At 43.7% G+C, this 18,217-nt stretch overlaps 1 protein-coding gene across 3 annotated transcripts in view; it reads left to right on the top strand.

The window, feature by feature from the left end:
• The window catches only part of LOC143980704 (protein bicaudal D homolog 2-like), a 67,912-nt gene extending 49,963 nt beyond the window's left edge, over window positions 1-17,949 (top strand). For all 3 annotated transcript variants that reach the window (XM_077479022.1, XM_077479025.1, XM_077479024.1), the window contains exons 7-8: window positions 15,190-15,341; window positions 17,724-17,949. In XM_077479022.1, the coding sequence (XP_077335148.1) occupies window positions 15,190-15,341; window positions 17,724-17,946 (375 nt within the window). In that variant the 3' untranslated portion in view covers window positions 17,947-17,949. The remainder of the gene's footprint in view (window positions 1-15,189; window positions 15,342-17,723) is intronic.
• Window positions 17,950-18,217: the final 268 nt, after the last annotated feature.

Raw genomic sequence — 18,217 nt, 5'->3', positions numbered from 1 at the left:
AGAGCAAAAACACACTGGACTGCATGGGGTGTGAACTGGCCCTAAAAATAAATGACATGCAGTACTGAGCCATGGTGTTAGGAGTGTACTAAGTATATCATCACCTTTTACTTAATAATTAATAATACCTTTAAAAGCAGATCTGTTAAAGTGTACTTGGCATGACTTTAAAGTGAAACTCTAGGCTGCTTCAGAAAAAAAATTTAAGTGAGTAGCTTCAAATACTGTAGCTACTGACTTCTAATAGGACACTAAGACCCCTGTCACACTGGGTCATTTTGCAGGCACTATTGCGCTAAAAATAGCGTCTGCAAAGCTCCCTGAAAGAGCCGCTGCTGTCTACAATGTGCAGGACGGTGAAAAAAGTTCTGCAAGCAGCATCTTTGGAGCGGTGTATACACTGCTCCTTCATCACCGCTCCTGTCCATTGAAATGGGGCGGTGCGGCTATACCGCCGGCAAAACGCAGCTGCAGCAGCGCTTTGTGGTGGTTTTAACCCTTTCTCAGCCACTAGTGGGGGGGGGGGGGTAAAACCATCCCGCTAGCTGTCGTAAAGCGTCAATTTACTGCCAACGCAGTTCCCGCCCCAGTGTGAAAGGGGCCTTCCCTGCTCAGGGATCCTGAGATGTCCTCACCTGAGCCGATTCTTCGATCGCCTTCAGGTGCAGGCGCAGCATCAATGATCAAGGAAACAAAGTGAGGCTTTGTGGCTTCACAATATACTAAAATATCAAAGGGCTGCTTTGTAGGAAGAACGAATTGTGGTTATATGGAGCGGCTGCAACTATTCAATAGTGATCTAACGCCAATCATAAATACGTGATAAACATAATCGTGCGCTATTCATTATAAATTGTGAATCAATTGAAATACCTCAAAACATAGTGATATTGTGAATCGATGTTGCTATATATATATATATACACCAATAAATGAAAAATTGTTTAACTGGAAATGAGATCAGAATCATCTCTTATCATCCAGTAATCTGGGAAGTGATGTCATGACATGAACGTGCCCTCCCGCTGCTTGTAATATCTAAAAGCAGTGATCACACAACATCCAGCGTGTTTCGGCGGCAGCTGGCTCCTTCCGGGATGGTTCAAAAAGCAGTATAATGTGATCTACAGTGGAATCTAATACAGTTTAGAACATAAAAAAGATATTCTGTACCTTTTTTGTATGTTTTCATTAACTTGTACATGAGCAGTTAAATTATTATAATAGTTTACACCATTTTTAGACCAACTTTTTTAGCCACTAAAGTCCTGTTCTTTTTGTGGGGGATTCTCTTTGCTATATACATCTCTTCACGCTAGCAGTAGCTACTATTATTTCTGCTCAGGGTAACACTACGCGGCATGAAGGGCAGTTTTTACAGCAAGGCGCAGCCTGCCGAACATGTAATGCCCACCACCAGTACAATTTACGAATCTGAGTGGTTTGCTATATACTCTCCCCCAAAATAAAATGATTAAATAGTAACTTTTTAAATGTGGTGGTTCTCCCCCCCCCCCCCCCCCCAACATGAAAACAGTGCAAGTACCTGAATGTGATTTGGTATCGGCCTCTTGTATTCCCCTGTGCATACAGAGCTTCAGTGTGCCTTAGTGCGCGCCAATTGTGGCAGATGCGCACAGCTATTTGAGGTGCCATTCAAATGGCATTGCAATTGCGAGTTCTGAGTTTTGTCATTAACATCTCAGTGCTGTCAAATCGTGGGCGTGTCCGTGGCAAATCTGCCCACTATTTAAAACGCTGTACTGTGAATGCAGTCTTACTGATTGAAGTAGCACATAGAAGGGGAAAGGATAGGGACTGCATTCACTGCCCTATCACAGCTTATGAAAGGGGTGAGGCTTTTAAAGTTACAAAACCCACAACAGTAAAATCTGTCTATATACAATAAAACATGGTTGTTTTACTCCATGTGAAACCTAAGGGTTTCCTCTGCTGTGTGTGTGTGTGTGTGTGTGTGTAAAAAAAAAAAAAAAAATCTGTTTTGCTCCTCCCCCTCCTTCTGCAGTCCCTAATCCATCTTCTGATGGTACAGAGCCTTGGGGGCAAGCTGCACATGCTTAGTTTGGTGTGTATTGCTAGAGTTTTATCTTTTCTTGGGAGGGTGCATGTGATCAGTACAAGGGCCAGTTGCCCCTGTCCAGAGGGTCGGGGGTCCTGCAGCCTCTTGGGCCAGTCAGAGCAGAATGAAAACTCCTCCAAGCTTTATTCAGACATTGGTAGACTATAGACTGCTGAGTAAAGGTATTTAGCAGTTTATAACATTAAATAATCCATGTTCTGTGTACTGTGGCAGACCAGACATGGTGAATGCAGGGTCCTGAGTTTAGTAGCACTTTAAAGGGTTACCCTAAAAAAAAAAAAAAAAAAAATTGGAATCTGTTCCTGTAAAGCATGTTATACAGCATAGTTCTTGTGCTGTGTGATTTTGGCCCCCTGTATCACCTGAAATACCTGGCTGGTTCTGCCCTCCCTGTAAAATGACCAGTTTATCATGGCTGCTGAGCCCTGACACCGTGGTCAATTTGTGTGCCTCCATCTCCCTCTCCCTCCCCTCGTCTGTCAGCTGTACGATCTTCCCCTTCTGCTGCTCTCATAATACAACAACCTTGCAACAATCCCGTTATGTTAACCGGTTCCCGAGCGGCGCACGCGGATGTATGTCCGCAGAATGGCATGGCTGGGCAAATGGGTGTACCTGTACGTCCCTTTAAATTTGCCGCCGTGCCAACATACGTGCCGGCCAGGACTTTCGTAAGTCGGGTTGCAGACTCGATCACGGCGCCGATACTCTCGATCGTCTCACAGTGAGGAAGTACGGGGAGATGCCAATGTAAATAAGCATTTCCCGTTCTGCCTAGTGACAGTGTCGCTGATCTCTGCTCTCTGTGATCGGAGCAGAGATTAGTGACTTGTCACCCCCCCCAGTTAGAAACACGCCCCAGGACACACCTAACCCCTACACTGCCACTTGGTGGTTAACCCCTTCACTGCCAGTGTCATTTACACAGGGGAGGAAGGAACCTGATGGCCACACACACCTTTTAGGAGAGCGCGCCGCAGGGGTGATCAAATATCACCAATAGAAAGCTCTATTTGTGGGGGAAAAGGACGTCAATTTTGTTTGGGAGCCACGTCGCACAACTGCGCAATTGTCAGTTAAAGTGACGCAGTGCTGAGTTGCAAAAATTGCTCTGGTCAGGAAGGGGGTAAAATCTTCCGGGGCTGAATCTGTTAAATGCCCCTAGTGCATTTTTTATTTTTTTATATATATTTTTTTATTTTTTAAATGTGGCTGTATACCTGATCGGCTCTTTCCTCCTCCTGGCTGACATCAGTGGGGGTTTCACAGCCCTGCCCACTTAGCTGTCAGCTAGAGAGAGGTGGTCGGTCACATGAGCGCCGATCTTGGGTACTCGGCAGCATTAAAAAAAAAAAAAAAAAAAAAAAAAACACAAATGCACTGGCGACGTTATTCAAAATGGCAGATGGGATTATTTCAAGGTTGTTTGCATGGCTTAAGTAACATTTAGGCCTCATGCACACTGGACATTTAAATAACGTTCTAAAAAAAACACCAGTAGCTTTGCAGTGAGTTTTTCAACATTTTTGAAATGGTGTTTATTAGTATTTTGACCTATTGAAGAAAAAAAAAAACATGCTGATGACCTGCGTTTTTTGACGTTGGTGTTTTTGCAGCTGAAAACCTCCTCCGAACCCACGTGTGTGTGTGTGTGTGTGTGTGTGTGTGTGTTTGTTTTTTTTTTTTGCGCCAGAAAACTGCTGATAACCTATGAGTGCATGGACACATAGGATAACATGATGGGGAGTTTATTGACTGTGGGAGAACAAAAAAAATCTGCACCCAGAAACGGCTTCTGTAAAAATGTCCAGTGTGCATGAGGCCTTAAAGTGGTTAAGTGCAGCAGAGAAGATCAGCTCTCCTCCACTTCCAGTCAGGGCTGTGCTGTGTAAATCCGAGGACTGGATGGAAAAACCCAAATCTGGCAGATTAACCAGGTTATATCCTTGTAGTTGGCTCTTTACCTGGAGTTCAGCTTGTTGACAGGTTTTCTTTAACCACTTCAGCCCAGACCATTTCGTTTTGCTAGTCAAAGACCAGACCGCTTTTTGCGATTCGGCACTGCGTCGCTTTAACTGACAATTGCGCCGTCATGCAACCTGGCTCCCAAACAAAATTGACGTCCTTTTTTTTCCCCCACAAATATAGATTTCTTTTGGTGGTATTTGATCACCTCTGCGTTTTTTATTTTTTTATTTTTTGCGCTATAAACAAAAATAGAGCGAGAATTTTGAAAAAACGCTTATTTTTTACTTTTGTTATAATAAATATCCCCCAAAAATATATATAAAAAATATATTTTCCCTCAGTTTAGGCCGATACGTATTCTTCTACATATTTTTGGTTAAAAAATATCGCAATAAGCGTTTGGTTTGTGCAAAAGTTATAGCGTTTACAAAATAGGGGATAGTTTTATGGCATTTTTTTTTTTTCTTTTACTAGTAATGGCGGCGATCAGAGATTTTTGTGACTGCTACATTAAGGCGGACACATCGGACATTTTTGAGAAATTTTTGGACCATTGTCATTTATACAGCAATCGGTGCTATATAAATGCAGTGATTCCTGTGTAAATGACACTGGCAGTGAAGGGGTTAACCAGTGGGTGGCAGTGTAGGGGTTAAGTGTTCCTAGGGGTGTGTTACTAACTGTGGGGGGTTGGGCTTTCATTTAGTGCACACAGATCTCTGCTCCAATCACATGGAGCTTAGATCAGCGTCACTAGTTGCTAGGCAGAACGGGGAAATGCTGTTTACAACGGCATTTCTCCGTTCAGCCGCCCCGTGAGACGATCAGGGGTATCCCCGCACCGATCGAGTCCGCGGGACCTGTGACCAGACTCACGGGGGTCCCAACCGGCACGCGAGCGCGCTGCCGCCCGTGCACTCACGATGGCAGGGCGGCATTAAAGATTGGACGTACCTGTACGCCAGTATGCCTGCCCGTGCCATTCTGCCGACGTACATTGGTGTGCGCCGGTTGGGAACCGGTTATATTCAACAAACTAAGATATTTAGAGCAGGGATATGCAATTATCTGGTGGACTGCCAGCTGTTGCAAATCATGCATCTTCCTCTGGGTGACATGCTTGTGACTGTCAGTCTTGCTCTGCATCATGGGACTTGTAGTTCTTTAACAGCTGGAGGGCTGCTAATTGCATATCCCTGGTTTAGATGGTAAAACTTCTCTAGTATGACAAACGCACAGGATTTCTGGAGAAACACCAATATATAAAGCAGGGCTTGACAAATTTGCTTAGAATCTAGGAGCCATTTTTTTAAATCTTCTGCCCAGCGCCCAGACCTGCACGTCTGGGTTAATAAGAATTGCTCATGCCTGATGCCAAGCAAAAAAAAGTAATAAACTTTTTTGTTTATAAGATTTTGCAAATCGGGTTTGTTTTTTTTTGTTTTTTGTTTTTCCTCCACTGATGTGCTCTGATAGGCTGCACTGACAGGTGACACTAGGTACCAATAGGCAGCACTGAAGTGCCACTGACGGGCAGCATTGAGGTGGCACTGGCAAGTTTCACAGCTGATAGTGTAACTGTGTGAAACTGAATGCTCTCTACAGCGCCACGGTGTGTGAAGCTGTATGGGGAGAGAGCGAGGAGCTGAAAAATTCAGCGTGATGTTGGAGGTAAGCGGGACCCAGCAGCTATCCAGCCAATGATTGGAATGTTAAGGTAAGGGGCAGGGCCACATACAATCCCATCCCATTAGCAGGTGTTGGATAGCTGGATCCCGCCCACCCCCGACATCCTACCTCAATTTTGAATGCTACTCTCTCTATAGTTTCACAGACCGCATCGCTTCTCTGCCAACAGTGTGTGGAGAATGGAGGAGGAACCTCTCGCCATGTCAGCGGCTGCTGCACCACTCTTCCTGCTCCATCCCCACTACCACCGCTAATCACGTTGCCACACAGTGTTCTGTGTCTGGAAGGCCTGCAAGGTGCATCCACTTTCCGGGTCAAAACCCCACACCCCGACCTGTAGCAGAGGCACCTGTCACTGACAAAAGCCCAGGCGCCAGGGCACGATTTCTAGTAGCAACGGTGACCTGGCGCCTGGGATTTGTCGAGCCCTGTTATGAAGTAATATCCCCGACAGCCGACCACAACTGCTTTACAGCATCAGCAGCATATTTGTCAAAGTCATTATATTTGTTCCATTATCAAGCTGTAGTACAACACAAAGCTGATCTGGCTCATATTAAAAAATATATGTACATAAAATACATTTAATATATTATAATATATTATAATATGGGAAAAAATTTGTCAGTGAATTGTTTGGTCACAGGGTCTCTTTAAAGTGCCTCTTAAAGATGGTAATGCAGTTAACCAATCATGCCCGAAGTTGTGAATTAAAATACCATGCGAGTGAGATCTGATTTTAGGATAACATCAGCAGACAGACTTTCTGAGGGTAACTCGCCACTGGAATTCTAATGTTCTAATGTGATGTAAAAGTGGGCATTAAACAGAAATAACTGAGTAAACGTGGACCCTTTATTGGTAATGATGTATGTTGGTTGATGATCACCACCTTGTGGCCAGAAGACGTATTACACCATGTCTAATCTGATATAAAGGTGTGCACTTCTTAACCACTTCAGCCCCGGACCAATAAACAGCCTAAGGACCAGAGGTCTTTTTACAATTTCACACTGCACTGCTTTAACTGGTAATTGCGCGGTCATGCAATGTTGTACCCAAACTAAATTTGCGTCCGTTTCTTCCCACAAATAGAGCTTTCTTTTGATGGTATTTGATTGCCTCTGCAATTTTTATTTTTTGCGACATAAATGGAAAAAGACCAAAAATTTGGAGAAAAAATATTTTCTACTTTTTGTTATAAGAAAGAAAAATCGAATAAACTCAATTTTAGTCAAACATTTAGGGCAAAATTTATTCAGCCACATGTCTAGTAAAAAAAAGTCAATAAGCGTATATTTATTGGTTTGCGCAAAAGTTATAGCGTTTACAAACTAGAGTACATTTTCTGGAATTTACACAGCTTTTAATTTATGACTGCCTATCATTTCTTGAGGTGCTAAAATGGCAGGGCAGTACAAACCCCCCCCCCCCCCCCAAATAACCCCATTTTGGAAAATAGACACCCCAAGTAAGTTGTGGAGAGAGTATGTTGTTGATTGAATATTTTTTTTTTTGTCCCAAGTGATTGAATGACACAAAAAAAAAGTTTACAAAAAGTTGTCACTAAATGATATATTGCTCACACATGCCATAGTTATATGTGGAATTGCACCCCAAAATATATTGGTACGAGGATACCACATATGTGGGGCTTTTTGGGAGTCTAGCTGCGTACGGCACCCCGAAAACCAATCACTGCCTTCAGGGTTTCTAAGGGTGCAAATTTTTGATTTCACTCTTCACTACCTATCACAGTTTCGAAGGCCATAAAATGCCAAAATAACACAAACCCCCCCATTTTGGAAAGTAGACACCCCAAGCTATTTACTGAGAGGCATGTTGAGTCCATGAAATATTTTATATTTTGCCACAAGTTGCAGGAATTTTACAATTTTTTTTTTTTTTTTTGTGCACCAAGTTGTCACTAAATGATATATTGCTCACACATGCTATGGCAGTGCTCGACAAAACCCGGTCGCCAGGTCGCATTGGCGACTAGAATCAGCGACCTTGCGCCTGGGGCTGCCTAGCTGTGGGTATCCCGTCGCAGGCGGCCGGTAATTGAGCCCCCGGCTTTGAGGCCTTCTGTGATCCTATGGTTCCTTCTGGAATCTGGGGCCCTCTTGTGGTGGCCGTTGGAATTACAACCAACAATGCTAATGGGATTGCCGGTGTCTTGTAAAATAGGGTCCTCCATCAGATGCTGTCCTCTGCGTACTGCGCATGCGCAGTACACAGGAGCACAGATTCCGAAAATTGCCGAGGACGAACGGCGCCTGCGCCGTGAGTCCAGGTTCTATCTCCACTATCCAAGTGGACATAGAGTTAGAATAAAAAAGAGCCGAGCGCAGCGAGGCCGAGCCCGAAGCGTGGCGAGCGAAGCTCGCCCGCGAGGGGCCCTCTAAAATTCTAAACCCTATGTCCGCTTGGATAGTGGGGCTACCTCCTCCACTCACGGCGCAGGCGCCGTTCAGCTTCGGAGATTTTCCGAAGCTTCGTCTGCTCCGTACTGCGCATGCGCAGTACGGAACGGACACATATCGATGGTCGGACTCAATTGGGCAGAACACCTGCCAGTCTTTCTCCATCCCTTTACTTAGAACCCCTAAACAAAACAAAAAAAAAAAAATATATATTATATTATATTTATATATATATATATATATATAATATTTTTTTTTATTATTTATTCTAACACCCTAGAGAGTAAAATGGTGGTCGTTGCAATACTGTCTGTCACACCGTATTTGCACAGCGGACTTACAAGCGCACTTTTTTTGGGGAAAATTTTTTTATTTAATAAAAAAAAAAAAAAAGACAACAGTAAAGTTAGCCCAATTTTTTTTTTTTTTATATTGTGAAAGATGTTACGGCGAGTAAATCGATACCCAACATGTCACGCTTCAAAATTGCGCCCGCTCATGGAATGGCGACAAACTTTTACCCTTTAAAATCTCCATAGGCGACGTTTAAAAAATTCTACAGGTTGCACTTTTTGAGTTACAGAGAAGGTCTGGGGCTAGAATTATTGCTCTTACTCTACCGATCGCAGCGATACCTCACATGTGTGGTTTGAACACCGCTTTCATATATGCGTTCGCTTCTGCACGCAAGCTTGGCGAGACAGGGCGCATTTAAAACATTTTTTTTTCTTATTTTAACTTTTTTATTTTTATTTTTTTCACTGTTCTTTAAAAAAAAAAATAAAAAATGTGTGTCACTTTTATTCCTATTACAAGGAATGTAAAAATCCCTTGTAATAGAAAAAAGCATGACAGGTCCTCTTATATATGAGATCCGGGGGGTCAGAGAGACCTCACATCTCATATTTACACTAAAATGCAATTTAAAAAAAAATTGTCGTTTGAAAAAAATAAAATAAAACAAAATGTCCCTCTAAGAGCTATGGGCAATGACTTGGAGACAGGTGGGGGGCTGGGGGCGCCATCTTCCCCTCACTCGTCTCCATGTCAGGCCAGGGACAGGTCCAGATCGCCGTCACGGACCCGGCTCCTAACTTTTTTAGCTGGCTCCTAGATTCCAAGCAAATTTGTCAACCCCTGTGCTATGGGCATAAGTCAAATTACACCCCAAAATAAATTCTGCTGCTTCTCCCGAGTACGAGGATACCACATGTGGGGGACTTTTTGGGAGCCTAGCCACGTACGGGACCCCGAAAACCAAGCACTGCCTTCCGGATTTAAATATAAAATGCTACCAAAAAAACTGTTAGCGATCGCAGGGATCAGGCCTGACTCTGCGATCGCTGCAGTTATGTGTTTAGTGTTTTGTAAGTGACAGTGATCGATCGATACTGCACTTGGGTGGGCTGGGCAGAGGGGCAAAACACAGGTGCTAGCAGGTATCTGGGCTGATCCCGCTAACAATGCGTTTTTTTGGAACCCTAAACTGCTGGGGACGCTAGTATTGATCTGTTCAGATTCTATACCACTACGGAAGGTGTATGCTTTGCACGTGGATGTTAGCGGTACTGGCACTAACCTAGCGCTGCCTGGGCCGACGCAGACCCTGACTCTAAAACCTAATTGATATCACCCGCTGGGTGATCAGGGGGTTAAACCTTTATTGGGTAATAAATGGTGGGTGCCCTGATGCTATGAAAAGCAAACTAATCAGAGTCACCCGTAACACTTTTACGGTGATCACTGGTGGGGTTTGTGTGCCTGTGTGTACCTACATGTCAGTGTAGTGTTGGTGCACACTTACTTTGTCTTCTCCTCGTAGTCCGGTCAAAAAGACCGCCCGAGGAGAATGACATCACTTCCTCCTTCCTGTGTATACAATACACAGTGGGAGGAAGCTTCTCATTGGCCAGGAGCGATCAAGAGGAGGTGGCCAGAAACTAACGGCCATCCCCTCATCACGGATCGCTCCTGCAGCGAACCGGACCGCCGTATCCAGCGGGAGGGGGTCCGATCGGACCCCCCACCCGCTGGAAGGCAGGCACGTACATGTACGTGCTTGTGCCTGCCTGTGCCATTGCGATGACGTACAATGGCAATACGGCGGTCATTAAGTGGTTAAAGGTGCAGAAGAGTCACATGCCAGAAATTTTCACATATAAAAATTTATTTTTAAGGTGTGTAGAAACACCAAGATTGAAAATTATTAGGGGTGCACCGAATGGGTTTTTTGGTGCCGAAAATGAAAAATACACTAGGCCGAAAACCGATACCGAAACGGCACCGATACCGAAAATGACTGTTTTTAAAAAATATTTTCATACAGCAGATGGTCAGAGACTGGGGACATGGTACAGGAGATGGTCAGAGACTGCAGGCATGGTACAGGAGATGGTCAGAGACTGCAGGCATGGTACAGGAGATGGTCAGAGACTGCACACATGGTACAGGAGATGGTCAGAGACTGCACACATGGTACAGGAGATGGTCAGAGACTGCACACATGGTACAGGAGATGGTCAGAGACTGCACACATGGTACAGGAGATGGTCAGAGACTGCAGACATGGTACAGGAGATGGTCAGAGACTGCAGACATGGTACAGGAGATGGTCAGAGACTGCAGGCATGGTACAGGAGATGGTCAGAGACTGCAGGCATGGTACAGGAGATGGTCAGAGACTGCAGGCATGGTACAGGAGATGGTCAGAGACTGCAGGCATGGTACAGGAGATGGTCAGAGACTGCAGGCATGGTACAGGAGATGGTCAGAGACTGCAGACATGGTACAGGAGATCAAAGCAGCCTCACCAGTTCCCCCTCAGATGCAGCCTGCCTGATAAAAATACATGCACAGTGTTTTCCATGTATTCCAATGGCTTTAGTTCACACCATGCAGTCAGTTTCCGGTGTGGAAACTGACTGCATGGTGTGAACTAGAGCCATTGGAATACATGGAAAACACTGTGCATGCATTTTGTGCAAAAAATAAAAAATAAAAAAGAACACGGAACTGCATCTGGTGTGAACTGGCCCCAAGCAAGCTACCTGGTTCCGTTCCAACAGACTTCTATTGGGAATGCTCATATCGTTACCTCTACTAGCAATAACTTAACCCTTCCCCATTCTATCACATGGCGATAAAAAACTAGCTGGGTCAAAATCAAGGTTATTATTATTTTTTTATATGGTCAATAAAGTGAGTACAGCCTTTGTCCTGTGACCTGGTTTATATAGGATGGCTCCATTCACACAAGTGGCCAGAGGTAGATAGTTTCAGAGGCAAACAAATGACTTTTGGATGCAGCAGCACTGTGGGCACAAAAAACTGGATTTAGCTGTGGACAAAACTCTGCAATGCTTGCCCTGGGCACACTCTTTCCCCCTTATGCAGTGTCTAAATGCAGCCTCACCCATGCCCGGATCTGTGCGGTGATCTCCGTGTGTCACGGAGCTGTGCATTGAATTTCCCGGGCAGCTGCAGTAACAATGTCCCGCCTCCTGTAATCACGTCATGCTGATTCAATGTCCCGCCATTTGATCAGTGTACCGTCTGTCACAGGAGGCGGGACATTGTTACTGCAACCGCCCAGGCAATTCAATGCACAGCTCCGTGACACACGGAGATCACCGCACTGTCGGGCGGGAGGAAAGGAGGAGGGAGGAGGGAGGACAGAGGACTGGGGACGAGCCAGGAAAACACCCGTGCAATGGGCGGCACCAGGGGGTGGAGCCCCGCAAGGCCCCGCACCCATTTTCGGCCCCATTATCGGCAAGATTTTCCTTTCGGCATTTTGCCGAAAACACCATTTTCGGCCGATATGTTTCGGCGGCCGAAATTTCGGTGCATCCCTAAAAATTATACATTGCATGTTCCTTTTAAAAATACAAATTATAAACTTGCACTTTTCTACATTCCAATCAAATAAATAATATCCTGCCAGTTACTATTCGGGGCTATTGTGCGAATAGCTTCCCCAAATATATCTAAGCATTGTCGGCCTTCTCAGTGGTTCCATAGTAGGGCTATGAGTATAAGTGTCGGCCTAAGCTGGGCCAGCACCTACCCCCTTCATCTGTGTATCATCTGGCTCTCTGCTAACGCTGCTGCTTTAGGTCCCTATGCGTCGGCAGTAAAGCGCTGCTATTTTTAGCCATGCTTTACCGTCACTTTCGCAGCGCTGTTCAGCTGATAGCGGGGCTCTTTTACCCCCGCCAGCTGCTGAGAAATGGTTAAAGCCACCCACAATGCGCTGCTGCAGCAGCTCTTTGTGGGCACTATAGCCGTGTTGCCCATTGATTTCAATGGGCAGGAGCAGTGGCGGAGCAGTATATACACAGCTCCAAAGATGGTGGGGTTTTTTGTGTCCTTCCAGCGCACCACTCCAGTGTGAAAGCCCTTGGGGCTATCACACTGGAGACACAGAAGTGGCCCTTTCAGGGCGCTTTGCAGGAGCTATTTTTAGTGCTGCAGTGCCTGCAAAGTGCCCCAGTGTGAAAGGGGTTTTACTGACACCTATAGAAGTGAAAGCTGCATCTGATTACATCATTAGGAGGTGAAAAACTAGACCAGGGGTCAGCTACCATTTTCCCCTTATAGGCCGAATTCAATGTATGTGGTGGTCTTGACGTGCTTGACGCAAATCACGTGACATTTGGGCGTTCGCTTTTTTAACGCTGATTTGACCTTTGTTTGTGAGTATGTTTTTTATTATGGAATAAAAGATTGTTTACGGTTTTACGCTATGGGAGTCTTTGCTTGCCTTTTATGAATGGTCCAACCACGTGAAAACGAGTTGATGTCCCTGTGTGATGACCCCTAAGATTTCTGATATCAAATGCCTTTCTGATTCTGAGATTTGGTAAGCGCGCATTTTTACCATTTATCAGCACGGTGTTGGTGAAGGAAACCCTCTCTCTTGCACCCGCATAGGATTTCTTTGGAAGAAACCTTTTCGATTATTGGACTGTTATGCCCACGATTACATCTTTATGAGGAACTGTTTCTTATGTATATAATTTTTGAGCACCCTCTTCATAATATCTCACAAAAATTCCTTGCACTTTATCACTGTATGCTCATGATCACATTTTTATGAGGAACTGTTGCCTATATATGTATTTTTCAAGCACTTTATATATTGTATATATTTTTTTTTGTACACTTTATTATTGTATGAGTTTAAAGTTATAGAGTATAATTTTATTCACTTATTTGGATTATTGGCACTATAATCTCTGACTAGTTATGGTGTATACATATTATTTTGTTATAGGTTTTAGATATTTTTATTAAGATTTTTTGTAATTTTGAGCGCGGTTAAAATTCTTGATTTATGTTTTATAGGTGTGTATCACATCGTATTAATCGCAGCTTTTAGGTATTTAGGTTGATTTTTGGGAGATTTCTTTAGCGCAGTATTTTTTCCCTAATCAATGTATGTGAATGCATGGAGGGTTGCGTTCACCTTATAATAAATTAAGATAATAATCTGGACCCCTTTACATTACACAGCCCCCAAAATTGTGCACACTGGAATAGTGACAAACTACAGTAAAAAAAAATCACCATAGGAAAAGATGTAAAAATTTCTACAGGTTGCCAGTTTGGAGTTAAAGAAGATCTTGTGCTAGAATTATTGCTCTGACGATTGTGGCGATACTTCACATGTGTGGTTTGAACACGGTTTACATTTGCGGTTGTGACTTATGTATGTGTTCTCTTCTGCACATGAGCACAGAGGGATGGGACACTTTAAATAATTTTTTCTCTATTTTCTTTCTTTCTTTTTTTTTTTTTTTTTTTCTGTCCCTATAAAAAAAGTGATCATTTTTATTCCCTTGTGACAGTAATGGGCAATAACTAGTACTCTTTATGGAGGGATCGGGGGTCTATAAGACCCCAAATCCCTCCTTTGCACTTAAAAGCATTCAAAATGCTATTTGAATACTGTAATTTTTTTATTTTTTTTTTATTTGGCACCTGTAAGTCTTCTGTAAACCGGAAGAGCTGTCATGACATGGCTTCTGGGTTACTAGATCCGAGACCTGATCGAAGTGAATTTGGCTTTGTTCAGGTCTTCAGCCAGCTGGCGGACGTGCCTATGGAGGTAAGCGTTTGTCGCCATTCCACGAGCGGACACAATTTTGAATCTTGACGCATTGGGTATCAATTTACTCAGTGTAACATTATCTTTCACAATATGAAAAAAAATTGGGTTAACTTTACTGTTGTCTTATTTATTTTTATTCAAAAGAGTGTATTTTTTCCAAAAAAGTATGCTTGTAAGACCACTGACAATACGGTGTGACAAAGTATTGCAACCACCGCTATTTTATTCTCTAGGGTGTTAGAAAAAAATAATGTATAACGTTTGGGGGTTCTGAGTAATTTTCTAGCAAAAACAAAACAGTTTTTAGCTTGTAAACAATCTCAGAGGCCCGCTCCTTAAGTGGTTAATTTTACCTACAGGTAAGCCTATAATAAGTAAAAATGTGAAAGTGGGGTATACAACCGCTTTAATGCCAGGCTGATATAAAAGACACATATTAATGCAGCTCTGTAATGATTAATACATAATTGAATATATATTTTTAAATACAAGCAGAGCCGACTTTGAGCTGTTATTTGAAACGGCCTCTTGCGGTTTCTGTACAGGACTGTCAGAGTGTGAGAGGAAGAAGCAGCACAAGAAGCCGGTGGAGTTCACAAGCTGACGAGGCATTCTGGTAGAACCAGAAAGCAGAGAGATGAGCTTGTCGCTGTTCAGTCACAGATAGGTGGTGGGGGGGGGGGGGGGGGGGGGCAGGAAAAACTGGGCTCAGAAAAAAGTAGGGTTGAATGATGCTGGCTAGCAGACTGAAGACATCTAGTGGATGAAAAATAGTACTGCAGGGAAATCTGAGTTAACATGCTGTGATAAAGCACTATATTGGTGTGCGGTCTCTATATATAATGTGATAGTAAAGCGCTCATCCAATATGTCCTTGGCTTATCTCTGTACAGACGGCTGAGGTAGCCATGTCAAACCTGAAGAGTAAATATGAGAACGAGAAGACCCTGGTTTCCGATACTATGATGAAGATGCGACATGAGTTAAAAGCCCTGAAGGAGGATGCGGCTACATTTTCATCAATGCGCTCTGTATTTGCCAGCAGGTAATATATGATTCCGAAAACATTAATATCCAATACAGTGAAAAGAGGTGATGTAGCAACATGTATATATCTGCGGATGCACCAGATACTGGGCCTATGACACGGTGGGGAGAGAGACACCTATCAGACATTGGTAAGGATCATTTCTCTTCCTGCACATTTAGAAACATCTTGTACTTTATAAACTAGAGGAGGTCTGAATGCCTGGAAATGTTTGAGAAATGTGTAATGTCATTATTATACAGGATTTATATAGTGCCAACAGTTTACATAGCGCCTTACAACTTGAGGGTAGACAATACAAATACAACACACTTTAATATAGTAGGAATCCGAGGGCCCTTCTCATTAGAGATTACGATCTAATAATGTTGAGTTATCATAGGTTTTGAGAAGTTTAACCACTTCAGTCCTGGAAGGATTTGCCCTCTTAAAGCGGTAGTAAACCCGCAATTTTTTTTATTTTTTTTTAAACCTGCAAAGCAAAAGGCATTATGAGCTAGTATGCACCGCATACTAGCTCATTATGAAATACTTACCTTAGAACGAGGCCCCGACATCTGGCCCGATCCACGCCGAGGGAGCTGACATGCTCCCTCTGCGTTTCTTCTGGGTATCGCGGCTCCGGCGCTGTGAGTGGCCGGAGCCACGATATCGTCACTCCCGCGCATGCGCGCGGGAGATTTTATTCCGGCCGGCCACTGCCGGATTTTCAGGCCGAGAATCCCCTTGTGCGCATGCGCCGCTGCAGTCAGCGGCGCATACCGAGGGGAATATCTCCTAAACCGTACAGGTTTAGGAGATATTTTTTTTACCTACAGGTAAGCCTTATTATAGGCTTTCCTGTAGGTAAAAGTTAAAAATTTGAGTATACAACCACTTTAATGACCAGACCTTTTTTTGGTGATGAGGCACTGCGTTGCTATTTTATTTTTTCCTCTCTCCCACAAATAGAGCTTTCTTTTGGTGGTATTTAATCACCTCTGTGGTTTTTATTTTTTGAGCTATAAACAAAAAAGAGCAACAATTTAAAAAATATATATATTTTTTTTGCTATAATACATATCCAAAAAAAACTAATTTCTTAAATATATGGCAATATATATTCATCTACATATTTTTGATTAAAAAAAAATGAAGAAGCGTGTATATTGATTGGTTTGCACAAAAGTTATTTCATCTGCAAACTACGGGATAGATTCATGGACTTTTTTTATTTTTTTTATTTTTTCTGGTAATTGGTTAATTGCGACAAATTGCAATTTTTTTTTTCAGGACTGCGACATTGCGTCGGATAAATCTGACCCCAAATTACACCTTTTCGGGGACCAGGGACATCGTTACATTGATCAGTGCATTTTTATAGCTCTGATCAATGTATAAATGACACTGGCAGGGAAGGGGTTAACTGTGTTCTAACTGTAGGGGGGGGGGGGGATGGGCTACCAGGGATATGACAGAGCTTGCTGTTCCCAATCACTGGGGACAGAAAATCTGACATGTCCCCTGTCAGAACGGGGATCTGCCTTGTTTAGAATGGCAGATCCCCGTTCTGCCACTGTGCACATCAATCGCGGGCGGACTCTATGTCCGCCTGACCCACGGGCACGCGCGTGACGTGCAAACTCACCTGTACGGACCGACGTACAGGTACGGCAGTTTGCACAGGAGAGCTGACCTGCCCCGTTAAAAGTACAGCGGCTGGTCGGCAAGTGGTTAACCACTTCTGTACTGGGCGCTTTCACCCCCTTCCTGCCCAGGCCAATTTTTACCATTGCTTGATTCCCTCATCAACACATTCAGTGTTGATGGGGGAATGCCTCCTGCAGTTCTGTTGTGTTCTCTTGGGGAAGTGGGGGTGGGGAGCCTTCCTGGCTGGTAGAATGCATCAATTGCTGCTACATGCTTTAACGACTCAGTTATCACATACTAAAAATCCAACAGGCTGCTTGTCCCCGAGTCATTCGATGGATCAATTTGATTACAATCAGACTGTCCATAAATGGATTATATGGTATAACAAGACACATTTCAGTAAGGTGGGCTATAAGCAAATGAAAAAGACCTCCACTGAACTGCATGTCATGGCATGCTGTGGTCTTGTCTTGTTTTCACTTTATAGCTAACAATTTGACTTCCCCCCAATGTCAATACTTCTCATAAATGAGCCCCACCCCACACCCCTCATCCAGTCAGTATAGTGCTTGTTGGGGCTAAAAATGGCTGACCGTCCTATACATACAGACCCTCGGGAGAACCAGTGACCTATAGGAAGAAATGTATTGAGCCAAAAACGATCGTAATGAAAATATTTGAGGGTGGCTTTCGATGTTCAGTTGATATACGGAGCAGCCCATTTGAATCTTTACATTGACTTTCCAGGTGTGACCAGTATGTGAATCAGTTGGAGGATATGCAACGGCAGATTGTTGCAGCAGAGGATGAGAAAAAGACATTGAACACGCTGCTACGAATGGCTATCCAGCAGAAGCTGGCTCTGACGCATCGCTTGGAAAGCCGAGATGGCACTCCAGAAGTCTCCAAAACTAGCAGGACAAAATCTACTGCAAAGTCTAAAACTCGGGCTTCCAAATCCAAAAGTTAATTGGTGAGTGATTGATTGCTTTGGTTACTGTGAATGGTTGTGGTAAGTGATTGTGTTGGTTACTGTGAATGGTTGTGGTAAGTGATTGCGTTGGTTACTGTGAATGGTTGTGGTAAGTGATTGCGTTGGTTACTGTGAATGGTTGTGGTAAGTGATTGTGTTGGTTACTGTGAATGGTTGTGGTAGGTGATTGTGTTGGTTACTGTGAATGGTTGTGGTAAGTGATTGTGTTGGTTACTGTGAATGGTTGTGGTAGGTGATTGTGTTGGTT

This window comes from Lithobates pipiens, unplaced genomic scaffold (assembly GCF_037356315.1).
Source record: "Lithobates pipiens isolate NorthernLeopardFrog02 unplaced genomic scaffold, aLitPip1_a1.2 Scaffold_1, whole genome shotgun sequence".
Taxonomy (NCBI): domain Eukaryota; kingdom Metazoa; phylum Chordata; class Amphibia; order Anura; family Ranidae; genus Lithobates; species Lithobates pipiens.
This window is presented reverse-complemented; position numbering and strand designations above follow the sequence as displayed.